Raw genomic sequence first — 14,362 nt, 5'->3', positions numbered from 1 at the left:
TATATATATATATATATATATATTTCTTTATTTCTACAGGGAGCGACACAGACAGTGACACAGAGGACACCAAAGACGTGAGTCTTCCATTATACACACAAACACACGGAGAAGAGAGTGATGAATGAATCATTAACCGCTCTGATCTTCAGATAAACAGTTGTCTACCTGCTACAACCTTACTGCTGAAACAGGGTGTGTGTGTGAGTGAGTGAGTGAGTGTGTGAGTGAGAGTGTGCATGTGTTCCTTCCTGTAATGTTGCGAGAGACTTAGAAAAGGGAGGGCCTTGTCAGGAACTGTGTCTGTCAAACATTAACAGTTTGATCTGAGGTTGTCCTTTGCAGTACATTGTACCCACGGTGAACATACACACACACACACACACACACACTACCGTTATCAGTGGTAAGAGTACAGGGGTCTTATCTATGTTGTAATGTAGAAACATTTACTTACTATATGCTCTTAATAATAGCAGTCAATACGAAATGCAGTGATTGGCTCTTGGATGCAGTAACATTGAAACTTTTGACATGTAATGCATTTCATAACAACAGCCTGTGAACATGCATGTACTGTAACATTGTTCCTGGATCACAGCGGTGCTGATTCAGCTCCATGCTGTTGGTTGCGGTGGTGCTTTACCACAGCATGCGTCATATATTAGCCTTTGTGGCTCTTTAATTTGTGCTTACGTACATTTCCTCCTTCTCCCTTTGTCATCGTTTGAACAGGGTGTCAGCACAGTCTGGAGGCAGGACTACAACACGTCAGTTCTCAGGGTTCCCACATGTTCTCTCCCCGGCATGGACAGCTTCGTCAGCGCCAGCAAGCCCAACTTCAGGGTCACCAGCACGCGGGACCCGACCCCGCTCATCAGCTACCACACCGACGGCTGGACGCCGGACTACGGCCAGAACTCTCTCGCGTCGGCCAGCCACGAGATGCGCGCAAGCGTCATCATGAAGACCTCGGACGTGACTCCCTCCTGACCTCTGACCCCCGGGCGAGGGAGTGTCACTGCTGCTTCCAGGGCATAGGAACGACAGAGAGGCTTTGTTTTCTCCACCGGGGGGGCCACGTGCGGCCTGAACATGCCGACTGACAGAAACCTTTGACATTTTTGTAGCCTCCGTCTGGGCGACGGGTTCTCTCAGATTTCAGACTGACTGGTTGACCACTTTATTATCCTGCACCCGTCTGAGTGCGTGGCGTAAATGTCATCTGTCACCGTGTGCGAGGGTAGAATCAATTATGCAGACATGTGGAAATCATAGTCGCACCGTCGTCCCCGTCCACATCCGTTCTGGACTATGTGTATATAGATATATCTATATATCTGGCCTTTTTAGAAACCATAATCAGTCACGTGTCACTGGTGGAGTGTGTCCTCTGCTGCTTTGTGCTAACACTTCAACATGCTTTATGCCCAATGAAAGACTTTTGACACTTTTATGAAATGAAAGATGGCTTTTAGTTGTTCTTTGAGTTAGTGTTGCCTTACTGTAGGTTTCAAACTACATCCTCACGCCCATCCGCTGGGTTGGGATCTTTAGACCGAATACAGTCTCCAATCAAACTCATTGTTCATCATTGTTCATCATAGGAAGGTTTTTTGTATTTACTTTACTTTCTTTTTTTTTTTTTGCAAATCTCACCTCCTAAAATTGCCAGATTCAGCCACAACGTCATCTACATGTACTCACCATGAAGTATTAGAACAGATCGCCGGCCAACCCAGAGTAGTGTCAGCGCGACACGTGGCACTACACGCTCTACTGGCGCACGCCGACGGAACAAACAAAGCAACCAATGCTGTCGGCAGACCAGCAGCGAGTTGCAAGAAGAATCAAAGGCACGCTGTTGTTTTCTAGATAAAGATTGACAATCACCCTGGAGCCCTCGACGGCCCCTGCAGGGGAAAGCAGCCGTCTGTCTGTCTGGAGAACCTCAGGACAACGTAACCCACCAACACACAGACGGACGGAGAGAACGACAGACTCACTGATGAGACGGACGGACAGACTGTGAACAATGCATCCTTGTGTTCTCCTCTCCCCGGCCTCCTGCCGTTAATAATGTACATAGCTCATATGTATGTAAGCCTGCAAGCCGCTTCAGCACCTTACTGTGTGTGTGTGTGTGTGTGTGTGTGTGTGTGTGTGTGTGTGTGTGTTGGCACGCTCCACTGAGCAGACAGCATACACAGCAGTTTGTCTGTGTGCCATGGGGACAGACCAAATCAAAAACAGAGGCTGGGTGCCTGGTTTGGTGATGGAATTTTGGTGTGTTTTGGTGTGTGTGTGTGTGTGTGTGTGAGAGAGAGAGAGAGAGAAAAGTTCCTATTGAAGATGTGTGCCTTTGACAGAGTGTGGCTACCTGTGCTTTAGTCTGCTACATGCAGGAAGTTGTCAGGAATTTCGTCTGTGGCTCGAGGCAGCAGCGCTTTATTTGGGAGCGAGGAGGAGTCTTTGTGCACGAGTGTCGACCTGGCTGATTGGGTTTCATCGTGACAAACATCCTCATATATGTTAGAGTGTTGGGTTTAGAGGAAGGAGACTGAATCTCAGGGTTTCAGACGTCCACCGTAACTTGAGCAGCAGCAAGCGAAGTGCAATCCGCCACGTTTGACGTGAACGTCTCGCTGCGATAGCGAGGAACAGGGAAGTGTGGTCTGGAGAGGCTCCTCAGAGGGTCATCAGCAGAGGCTCTGCTGTTTATAAGTGGAACTTGTCTCTTCTTCCCGTTTCCCAGTTGACTCTAGCGCACGGACGTCTCAGTCCAAGTCTTCCCTCGCTTCCCGCGCCTTAATCTACTTTAGTCTTTAAAGATATTCAATTCTTTGAGGCCTTAAATGCAAATGTGTGCACAGAATGATGAACTGTGGCTGCAAAATGGAAGATATTCGATGTTTGTTGTCTGTTTTTACAAGGTATTATTAAAGCAAGCTGGGTGGTTCTCAATGTTGCTTAGCAACATATGAATTCATCTAAAAAGAAAAATTATAAAAAGCACCATGAAATGTCGTGTTAGGTTATGACCTATGAGTGTATCAGAAAAGCTACTTGTGTTAGCAGCTAGCAGGCTAAAGCACAGTCCTCGCTCCAAACAGGAAGACAATAGGAATCTAGGACAGACCACTAGAGACGTACACTGGAGCACGTTGCTGTGGATCCATGGAAGGACCAAAGGGGGGTTTGCTCTCACTTGATGGCAGACGTCGCTTTACCAAATGTTTCTCTCCATGTGCCTTCTGATTGGTTTATTCCACCTGGTTCCACTTCTTCATAGTTTATGATGCTAACCCTTTTGTCATCACCTAGTAACCCCTGTGGTTTTATCCTTATGTTTTTTTTAATCGTTGGCAATGATGTCATAGTGATCACATCCTCCCTGAAGGTGATGTTTAAAAAGTAACCGTTGGTCATCACAACCCTGTAGTTGATGCTCAGACGCTGTTCATTGTTTGTGAAACTCAAAATGTGCCTGATTACTAAGCGCTTTAAGTGTTGCTCTGCATACAAACAGCATGGTCCACATTAGGCCTGTAAACCAGAGCCAATGTTTTTAATATTCAGATATGCTGACCCCCCTCTGTAATTTACTTTGCCTCAAAAGCCTTTAACAGAAAGAGGTCTCGCAAGGAATCACTCAAGTGCACTTACAACGATGTGTCGTGTATGTAAAAGGAATGTCGCTGCAGCCAAAGGTTGATGTCGACGAGATGTAACGCTGTTGTCGGGGGGGGGGGGGGGGAGTGTCCGATCATGTAGTTCCAGGCTGCTTTAGCTTTAGGCGAGGTGTGTCTCAAAGGAACATGTCACCGCTCAGTTCAAAGGAAAACACAAACCGCTCAGCTACCAATGCAGAAAAAGACATTCTTTGTCGCCGCGACGCGTCTCCACTGTTTATTCTCTGTACGCAATGAAAACTACTTGTGAATCAACATGTAAATCTGAATAAAGACTGTTTTGATATTTATTCTGAGGGCTGTGTGCTTTATGACTGCTGACGGGTTATACTGGGCAGAGATCAGAGTCCAGCTTTATGGCTCATGAGACACTCTGACAACTTGCACACCTGTTGAGGAAACAAATGTCCATGTTGAAGACGTATTTCCTTACTGGAATAAAGAACGAGGATATAGCTCAGCCCTCGTTCCACATTAGAAACAAAGCCTCGTGTCTCTAAGGTGTGCAAGTCAGCGTGTGTAATGACGAGAACGTAACGAAGGGTCTGTGTGTTCCGAGTGTGTGGTTTGTCTTCTTGTCAGAGCAGATGTCTCCTCGTTTCACACACGGCTCACTCCGGTTTAACCGAAGCGCTTCTCTGCTGTTTCAGTTTCTGTTGCTGTTCTCGGTTCTCACTCCACTTCCTGTTTGCCTCTGAGGCCTCCAAGGATCGCTCGCCGGTTTCCTTGGCGACTGCTGACCTCATGCAGTTAGTCATAGTAAACAGTCTGTGTTTTATATGGTGTGTGTGTGTGTGTGTATATATATCTGCTGTGTTATGCTCTCCTTCACGAGCTCCTTTGTAACCTCTTTTTTTTTTTTAAAAATCTGCAGTCCTCTGGACCACAAACAGGAAGTCATGTCAGAAAGTCCCTCTGCTTTCTATTCCCTCTGACACAACTTCTTCAAACGTGCTACTTTAAACACAAGTGTTTCTCAGTGGACAATGGCACAGTTGATCCTCTCGTGTTTTTTATCCAGCTCTGCGTTGCACAACGACAATAAACCAACATTGAACCTTGAGTTATCTCGATAGTGAGCTCTGCAAAACCAAGTCCTCTGCTTTCATTTTCAGGGGAAGAAGAAACAACTTAAACACCGTGACAAAATACAATTACTGGACAAACTTATCCACAGATATGATTTAGTCATAATTCCATATTGGATGTAATGGATTAGATTGGTAGGTCAACTGGTCTGCAATCAGAGCAGGAGTCGGCTCTGTGGTGACGTCTCACTCCTGCCATCTAGTGTCCAGACGTTTAAACTGCAGCTTTATTTCTGGTGGATTTGATACTAGAACAAGTGCCTGATGGGTATTTTAACAAATGTTGTGGTAGTGCCAAAAGAGGAACAGTGCCTTTAAATATAAAATCTCTATTTTAATAGAGATTTTATATGCAATAAGAATTATATGCAATAAGGTTATGAAGTCATATATATGAATAGAGTTAACTTTATTGTCCCCGAGGGGAGATTAAGCTTTACATAAACATTTTAAAACCACATGAAAAAATCTTTAGACATTTGACACTGGCAACATGGCATCTTTAAAAAAAAAAAAAAAAGACTCTCTAAGAAGTTATTGAGATGGATGTAACAATGAACATGTATAAAGAAATGTTGTTAAATCTGAGGTTGTTTTTTTGTAAGATTAGTTAAAATGACAGCCAGTAACAACACATGTCGATGGTTTATAAGAGTGGTAGGCCAACTGAGTGACCCGGAAATATAAACGCATTAGCACGACGATAAATAAAACAATGTGTTCCTGCTATTTAACATTATAATATAATTCAATACATTTAAAAAATAAAAATAATACAGAAGTTTAAAGTTTTTTTGTGTTTGGCTTGAGATGCCTTTAACGTGGGGATAGCTCCGCATTTGAGAAGTCAGGTGTCGGTGGTGTGGTGAAAACGACAATGCGCATGCGCGGAGCCTTTGGTAATGAAGGTGGATGACACACCTGCCGCTCGTCACCTTTTTGGCTATTTGCCGAGAACTGTTGTAATTTGCTCGTAATGGCAGAAGGTAGTGTTTATTGTAAGAAAATAAAATAAGATACTAACTGCGGTCACCATAAGTGGATTATCTTCAGCATACATTTGAAAGTCTGCCTCTTGAATGTTAAAGTGAGAGTAAACACTTTAAACCAAACCTGTGGTAAAAAACAATCACATTTAACGTCCGGTGGGTTTCCAGAAGGGAGATAAAAGGCAGACTGCTAGCTTAACAGAGGAGATGCCTTGGTGGTGTTATTGTGAGAGAATTGTCAAACATGAAAACAATACAGTTAAACTGAGCGACCCGAATGAACAGCGCAGCCATAAGGTGCATGGAGAACAGGAGATGGAGTGAAAGCTCCGTAATCAGTCAGATTATCACCAATGTTTTAACTGTAAGGGGGAATGTGAAACACGTGAGACAGATTTGTATGTTTAATTTGTTGTAAGAATATCAATTCATCAAAATCTAGACTGAACACTTTTTCTTTACTTTTCATGAGGAAGTCATTTTATACTGTAATGTGTGTAATATCAAAAACGTCCAGCAGATGTCGCCATCTCACCACTGGCGCCTTGTCTGTGCATCGTATTCAGCGGCCTTGTCAGGACGAGAGAAGAGTGTAATGCAGTAAGCGGGCCCCCTGATTGTCTGTTTGAACTGTATTTCAGGTGTTTTCCCGCCATCACACGCTGACGGGAGGGCAACAAAATGTATCAAAATGTAAACATTTCAGGTTTTGCATTTGTGGTTGTTGCCCGACCATTTACACCTAAAAATGCCACCGCAAACATGTTTAAGTTGACATCTTTTTGTTGGTTATTTTTGATTATTTTGTGAGAAAAAAAAGACAATTAATTAAAAAAGAATCAACATTGCTTTATTATCTTTATGTCAACAAATAGTCTTTCTTGAACGGCAAAAACATTGTCGACCATATTTCAATGCCTGCAGCCTCGGAACAACAATCTACAAAATGACTTTAGCCGAGCGATTAGCTTTCATTTATCAGCCTGTTCTTATTACCAAACTCCATAATGCATCGCTAACGTTAGCTGCAGTGGACGAGGATGGACGGCTCCTGGACAAACAGTAGAAAACTGAGCATTTCTGCACATGAATGTCTCTAAATGTTTTGATAGACTGCTGGTGTTACCTCCCTTACTTGTGAGGGTTTTATTGCTTCTGAGATGACAGTTCTCAGCATCTACTGGAGTCAAATGTAGCCACACTTTGGATCTTTTTCTTCTCTCTGCCATTATGAGGGTCTCACGCTGTACTGAGCTGGAGTCGGTGTGTGTGTGTCAGAGTAAAGAACTCATCCCCTCCTGCAAAGACACAGAGACAGATCTCACTCCGTAACCTCTAAAGTACCGATAGCGGAACCGTTAACTCCGGACCTTAACGATACTCCGGGTATTTACTTCTGTCTTATCGGTTCCCGTTTAGAACCGGGTATCGGGGGGGGGGGCATGACGTGTGCAATGTGTTTTCACTTTTCTCAGCGGCGATGAGCTTCCTGTCCGTTTGTGGCCCTGTGCTTGGCTGAACGTGTGTGTGTTTTAAAGTGTCAGTGTCCTCCCCGTCCTCTAACTTCGCTCGTCTGACTTCAGAGGAAGCGAGGACGGAGGGGAAAGAGTGGGGGGGGGGATACAGTAGGAGAGGTGACCTGAGGTCAGGGCGCTGACAGCCAAGATGTTGAGGACATGAAATGTAATCATTTCTTCAATCCACCTCGCGGTCTGAGATGTGTTACGGCTCAGCCACAGATGGGGAGCACAAGGAGTCTTCCATATCTGCTACATATGCTGGCATGACATAGTGGTCATATTGCACGTCGCACCATATTTTTGAATAATAGTTTTTTCACAGCAGTCCACACAATATGGCCGGATTTGCATTTTTGTTCCATAACGTAGCAAAGGCACAGATGTATACGAACACGCGCGAGGGGGTTGTGTTATGCGTTTAAGAGTCAAGTACTCTGTTTTATTGGGTTTGGTGAGGCCTTAAATGTGCTCAGAGCGCTGCACGACCAACAAATAACAGCGTGTTCCTCTCCAAATTACGGGTACGATGTGCCGCTCCGATATGATGCAGGATAATGGAGAAAACCTCGCATGGTCGAGCAGTTCGAGCAGTAAAATAATTTTGTCGAGATCTCAGAGGTAAGTGGTGCAGTGCACCTCTCACTTTTCTGTCAAACAGGGATCTTCGTAGCTTTTGTAGTGTGTGTACCTCTTTTTCTAAAGAAGCACTGAGACATTCAGTGTGCCGGCTGCTGGACGTTCAAAACATTCAGACCTTAGCTCAAAGTGCCGTGTGCTTTTCTTTCCAGGCTCGTAACGGCAGGCCAAGTTCTCTTCAAAAGTAGGAGGAAAGGAAGACATATCTTATGAAACCTGATAATCTCATTGCATTGTGACAAACAGTAGTCATGGCCAGAGTAATAGTTAGGCAAAAAAATCAGCTGTTGTGCCCCTGTAGACACCAAGTTCCTGTTATGTACAGTGCACCAAGAAGACTTAACATAGCAGCTCTGTTATATGCTTAAAGACCCAGAGATCCACCAGTACCAACTAGTCCTACACATTCAACAACAAAAAAAAACTATTTTTGTAACTGCTCTTTGCGGTCATTGTTAAAAAAAAGTCACCTGACTTCCTCCTTTTCTCTCGCCACCAGCAGCACTCCTCTAAGTGTCATCGTGCTGAAAGAATAATATTCATGATCTGTGCAACAAATCGTCAGATACCGACGCTTGGTCAGTGGTTCTATAAACTTCACACATGATGCTCTAGGTTCCTCTCTGGCGTCAGTTTTGGATGTGTCGGACGGCTCGTTACCTGCACAGGGTCTTTTCAAAATAAACTTCCATGTTCACAGGAAAAGCACAGTTTAACCTTGTTACATACATAGTCTTTTCAGAATAAACTGTGTTCACAGGAAACACAGTTGTATGCTCAGAACATGCACAGTCTTTTTAAAATAAAGTTGTATTCAGAGGAAACAAACAGTTTCCGCTTGTTACATGCACAGGCTTTTCAAATTAAACTTCTGTGTTCACAGGAAATGCACAACTTCTGCTCGATACATGCATATAGTCTCTTTTCAAAATAAACATGTGTTGACAGGAAACGCAGTCTCGGCTCATTACAGTCTTTTCAAAATGAGCATACATTTTCAAAATAAACATCTGTTTGCAGGAAACGTATAGTTTCTACTCGTTACATTCACTGAGTCTTTTCAAAATAAAGTTCTGTGTTCACAGGAAAATTTACAGTTTCCGCTTGTTACATGGACAGTTTCTTTTCAATATGAACTTCTAATGTAGGCATACCTCATTTTTCGGTTTACTTGTGCAAAAAAATAAGTTTGTTTCTGACGTAATCTAAGTAGCATATGTTTGTTACGTAACTGACATTAGTTAAGACTCTCTCACTCTGTATACCACATCAGTTGCTCTGACTGTCTCACACTGACGCTGATGGCTTTACATTGGAGTAAGTTGAAAACCTGGTGCGTCTCATACAGACACTAAGGGGTGCACTGACCAAATGTTGGTATTTGAAGGCATTTCTGAAGATTAATTGTGTTCAATAAAGAAAATCAACAGGAATGACTGAGAAAGTTAATAGACAAGTGAAACAAAGTTGACAAAGATGAGATACAGAATTATAAACCAGTAGACATTGTGATGGCATGAGAGGGAGTGTCATCAATGGGAGATACATCCCCTCCCAGTGGTTGCAGCAGAGACTACAACCCATCATGCCATCTGGTTAACTGACTACAATTCCCATAGTCAGCAGGGCTGCCGGGGCCAAGGCTGCTGCCCAGCTGAAAGAGAGGTGGCTTGTCGTCTTCCTTTGTGCACCCACGCCTCACAAGCCGATCTCGACCTCTCCAGACATTACAACATGTAACAACCCTAGCTCATGAAGGAGGAAACATAGTTAATAGTTATTAAGTAAATTCAATAAACAGAACAAAAAAGAAACACGTGGTGTTAGAAGGGGAAAGGCCTTTTTAAAGCTTTGTCGGGTGCCACTGATTGGTCAGAAACAAAGGACGAGAACAGATCGGTATACTTGCACACTACAGGATTTACCAACTTCATCATCATTTTGCCACAAATACAACACTATATACTCTTGAAATAGTACACACAAACGTTAGCGATGTTGTCCTTTAATATTGGCCAGCAGATGGCACTGTAACACCATTTATCAACCAAGGCCCTTGGCTCGTCTGGCCTTGTCCTCTCCCACCAGAGAAACTTCTGAAGCATTCTATGGAAACACATCTACTGGCTTTATTGTCCTGGCAAAGCCTCGAACTGATGCAGTTTATAAAAACGTAAACAGAATATAATATCTGTTCATGTGTCTGGTAGTTTAAAAATGAATAGAATAGAGCATTTATAATATCCCAATATATTAATTATACTTTCACACTTTGCTTTAAAGTGCTTTTCTGCCCTTTTCATACCCATTTCATCCATGAATGAAATATCACAACAGAAATTATCTTTGAAGAAGTTAAACAAACTGCAGGGGCTCAGCAGGAATGCACTCGCGTGCAAAAAATAAAAATAAATCTGTGAAGCAGAGATTCCTCGTGCTGTGCCGAATGGGAGGCTCATTCATTTCTCACGAGAGGATCCTCTGAAACCAGCGGGTCGCTCAGAACGTGTTGCTCTGGATTATCAATGCACAAAGTAGATCCATAGACGGTCGCTTATTAGCCCTCGCAGGGACTCCACAGCAACACATGTCTTGGCATACACAAACGCACACATAGAAATTGGGAGGTAACCAGGTATTGCAGTCATCAGCAGAGAGAGAGAGAGAGAGAGAGAGAGAGAGAGAGAGAGAAGCCAAACGCCAGAGAAGGAGGGGGTGAGAGGAAAGCGGGGGAGACGGGGGAGCGAGAGGAGAAAACAGACGGGAGAGATAGAAAGTGTCACAGAGGGCCGAGTTAAATGACATTAATGATGCATCGGTGTGAAGTGGCTGTGAATCTCGACTCTCTCTCTCTCTCTCTCTCTTTCTTTCTCTCTCTAACTTGTTACCATGGTTGCTGCTGCTGACATCCTGATCGCAGAGCGCAGATAATGAAGTCAGGTGCATGTGTGTGTGTGTGGAGGAGAGGAGTCAGAGTCAGCAGAGAATTGGGACTTCACTGTGTGTGTGTGTGTGTGTGTGTGTGTGTGTGTGTGTCTACGCTAGCATGAAAAGTCTGCATGGAAAGAGTAAAAAGGGAATAACCAAACTCCAGATATAAATATGAAGCCAGACACAAATAAAGGTCGAAGGTTTACACACACACACACACACACACACGGAGAGAGAGAGAGGCCGGGAGAGGTACTGTAAATAGCAATAAGTAGAGCACTGAATTGATGGCCGTATGAATTAATGTGAGTTACCTTGGCAACCACAGCTTGTGAAAATGAGATACAAAGAAAACAAGAGCTGGAGGAAAGAGGGAGAGACAGAGATGCAACAACAGACAGAGAGGAAAACAGGAAGTCCAGTAATTTAAACACATCAGAACAAAGATGAACAGTTTGTCTCTCTCTGACCCGCCGAGCTGGATGTGAGCGCTGGGTGTGGTTCAGGCGATGCATAGATCACGTCATCATTGTTTTCCACAGCTGCCTCCTCATCTGTCATTGTTCTTATTTTGATTTGATGTCTTTAGTGGATTAGTCGTTTTTTATGCTGAATGACTTATTTCCAAGTAATTAAAAATCACATTTTTGGTAAACATGACCTTCAAAGTGGTGCTTTTGTGTGATTCTGTGTAGAAACTCAGTTTTACAGGTCTGTTGATTAAATCAACTGATCCATTAGTGGGCAAAATGGTACGAGTGTTAGCCGACTGCACCATGTTTCTTGGTTGAGGGTTGCTCTTGCTTTTTCCACCTTCTTGATACTTCGCACTGGTTGCTGTTTTTACTTCCTCGTCATAGATTTGAACCATTTATTGCAACAAATGGAAATACAGTTAAACTTGTCGATGATGGCTCCGCTCTTTGAATGCTCCCCGGATTAGCAGCTACCAAGCCAAGACGGGGAGCACCAAGCAACAACCCCCCAAAGGTTTACAGGAATGAGCCAGAAGTACATTTTTTAAATACATTTCAACCATTTGCCATGAAAGATGAACTCTGAACTAGAAAGGGTGGAGGAGGCGAAGCTTTGCCAGCAGTCTGTAACAGCGTAGATGTAGAATGAATGAGTGAGGAGGGAGTCATATTTAAATAAACCGCCTTGAAGTGAGAGTGGGCTGTGATTGGTGCGTGGCTGATAGGAAGCTATGATGCAATCGGCTGGCTGTCAGCTGGTTACAGCTGGGGGCGTATGACCTCCGTGTCCTCCATGAACTAACGCGCAGCTTCATTTTCCGTGAATTTTCCTACGAAAGTCCAGCAACAAGTGTCGATTTCCGCTGATACAAGCATAGTCTTTTCAAAATAAACTTCTCCACAGGAAAAGATCGTAGTTTCATCGAAATACGCAAGTTACTTGACAAATAAATCAACGTTGTCTTTTAGTTTCCTTGCCGACAGATTGGTGTTTGTTAGACCCATCCACCTTGTGTGTGCTTTTACGGCCTTTATACTTCCTTGTTCATGATTACGTGGGTAACACGCAAAATGTATTCGTGGGATATCTACGAATTACTGCACATTATTATCGGTATAGCTACGAATGCTGGACGAGACCAGCCCGTGAGCTGCAATGTCACAGAATCTCTGCTAAAGGCAGAACTAAAATGCCCGATGTACTATCATGAAAACATGAATGAAGCTGCATAGTTATGATGGAGACGTTTACCAGCCGAGACAAAGCAGAAATAACTGAGCCGTTCCTATCCCACAACTCTCCAAACGATGGCTATAATCCACAGTTTGGCTGTTTGAAGAGGAGAAGGAAGATGTGTGTGTGTGCAGGACTGTACAGCGCCACCTAAAAAATGGCGCAGTTGTGAACGCATGTAACTCTGACGCGATTGCGGGAAGCGAACCGAAACGCAGGCTTCCTGCGCGGCCGCTTGTTGAGATGGACACAGGTAAACGACAGGTTAACGTGAGTGGGAAGGACAGACTCGGACTTCTGCAGAAGAATACGTGCAGAATATGCTAAATAAAGTCCACAACAAAGACAGACGGAAGAAGGGAAACAAATAAATGATCCCTCTCCAGTCACCTCCTTCCCTCACCAAACCCTTTACTATTGATTGATTTACGTATTTATTTTTAAGAAACATTTTCTCACTTTTCCTTACCGTTATTCCTATTATCATTATTTAGTTGTTAAACTTACTCAACATTATGACACACGTTCACATGCACACAGAAACTTACAATACTCATAACGTCTGTTTCATACGTCCTACGTTAATGTCTGTATATTTCGTGTTACACCTTTGTCTGTATAATTTGTCACTTGTTTGTTTGATATTGTTTTTAATTAAAAGTAAAGAAATAAAGTCACCACAAATAGTGACATTTATAAAGTAATTCAAGACAAACTGGAGGAGAAGGGATTTGTGCGCACAGCAGATCAGTGCAGATCAACTCCTCAGCAACTGTTTATTATTTGTTTCACTGTGAAACAGCTAAAGTATCAATGTCGCTCTGATTGGGACGAGCCAACACAACTTTGATTCTCTTGAGCACCAGTCCCATGAGCAATAAAGGATATCACACAGCGTTGTTATAGACTGAACCTAAAACACATGTGGATGCTCAACGTTTTTGTTTTTTTCAGATTTGTTAGCATTGGTTGCTAGCCAATGCTAACAACCCTGTCCTCCTTACCTTTTATTTCAAACAAACCAGAAACACACGTGCATATGCATGCATTGCATGAAAGAGAAACGCGTCTCCTGAAGTGGATCCAAGCAGGATTCCTGCTGCGGTCAGTATCAGTGTTTGAGCAGAGTGCAGCAGGAACAGTCATTCTCTGTTGACGCTGTCACTGCACATTGAGAATAATGAAAGGATTATTTAATCAGGTGTACTTCAAAGTACCTCATGCTGTGGTTGCTCCTCTCTTTCATATTTTGTACATTTTTTTGTCATATATTCACACTTTCATATTTGCGAGTCAAGTCAACCTTTTTACATGGATTGAAAAAAGCTGCAATCTGGAGCACTTCACTGCGCGTCACCGTGCAGTACATGTGCATCACGGAACATCAAGTAGAAGAACTCAAACGATCCATCCGTCATAGTTGTCTTAAAAACGACAACACAAACTGCATTGGTTTTAGATTTACATGAAATAAAGTTTGTAGGATGCCGAGACAAGCTTTCTACCAACATGCATCCAACAGACCAAATACTGAAGAGAACAAAGTGTTTGAGATTTCCTGCTGAAATGAAAAAAACGCTGCGAGAACGTCGAACACAAAGATTGGATTTGTGTGTGTGTGTAAACGAGCTGTTGTACATATATTTATATATTTGCGCATGTGTACTCTCCATGGAAGTACTCCATTGTGCTTGTGATGTATCTGTTTTGAGCATTCTTCAGTTTGTAAGGAAAGGTGTGTGTGTGTGTGTGTGTGTGTGTGTGTGTGTGTGTGGGGGGGGGGGGGGGGGGGGGGG

General features: G+C 43.3%; 1 protein-coding gene across 3 annotated transcripts in view; it reads left to right on the top strand.

Annotated features, from left to right (window-relative positions):
• irf2b (interferon regulatory factor 2b) overlaps positions 1 to 14,334 on the top strand; it is a 22,042-nt gene extending 7,708 nt beyond the window's left edge. For 2 of the 3 annotated variants that reach the window (XM_031876437.1, XM_031876438.1), the window contains exons 8-9: positions 40 to 77; positions 736 to 4,754. In XM_031876437.1, the coding sequence (XP_031732297.1) occupies positions 40 to 77; positions 736 to 993 (296 nt within the window). In that variant the 3' untranslated portion in view covers positions 994 to 4,754. Of the gene's footprint in view, positions 1 to 39; positions 78 to 735; positions 4,755 to 14,301 lie in introns of those variants that run through there. The other variant, XR_004213825.1, reaches the window with a different exon arrangement.
• The last annotated feature ends 28 nt before the right edge of the window (positions 14,335 to 14,362 follow it).

The sequence above is a fragment of the Anarrhichthys ocellatus genome, unplaced genomic scaffold, assembly GCF_004355925.1.
Source record: "Anarrhichthys ocellatus isolate YVR2014 unplaced genomic scaffold, GSC_Weel_1.0 scaffold109, whole genome shotgun sequence".
Classification (NCBI taxonomy): Eukaryota; Metazoa; Chordata; class Actinopteri; order Perciformes; family Anarhichadidae; genus Anarrhichthys; species Anarrhichthys ocellatus.
Note: the sequence above shows the minus strand (reverse complement) of the source record. Positions and strands in the feature narration are given on the sequence as shown.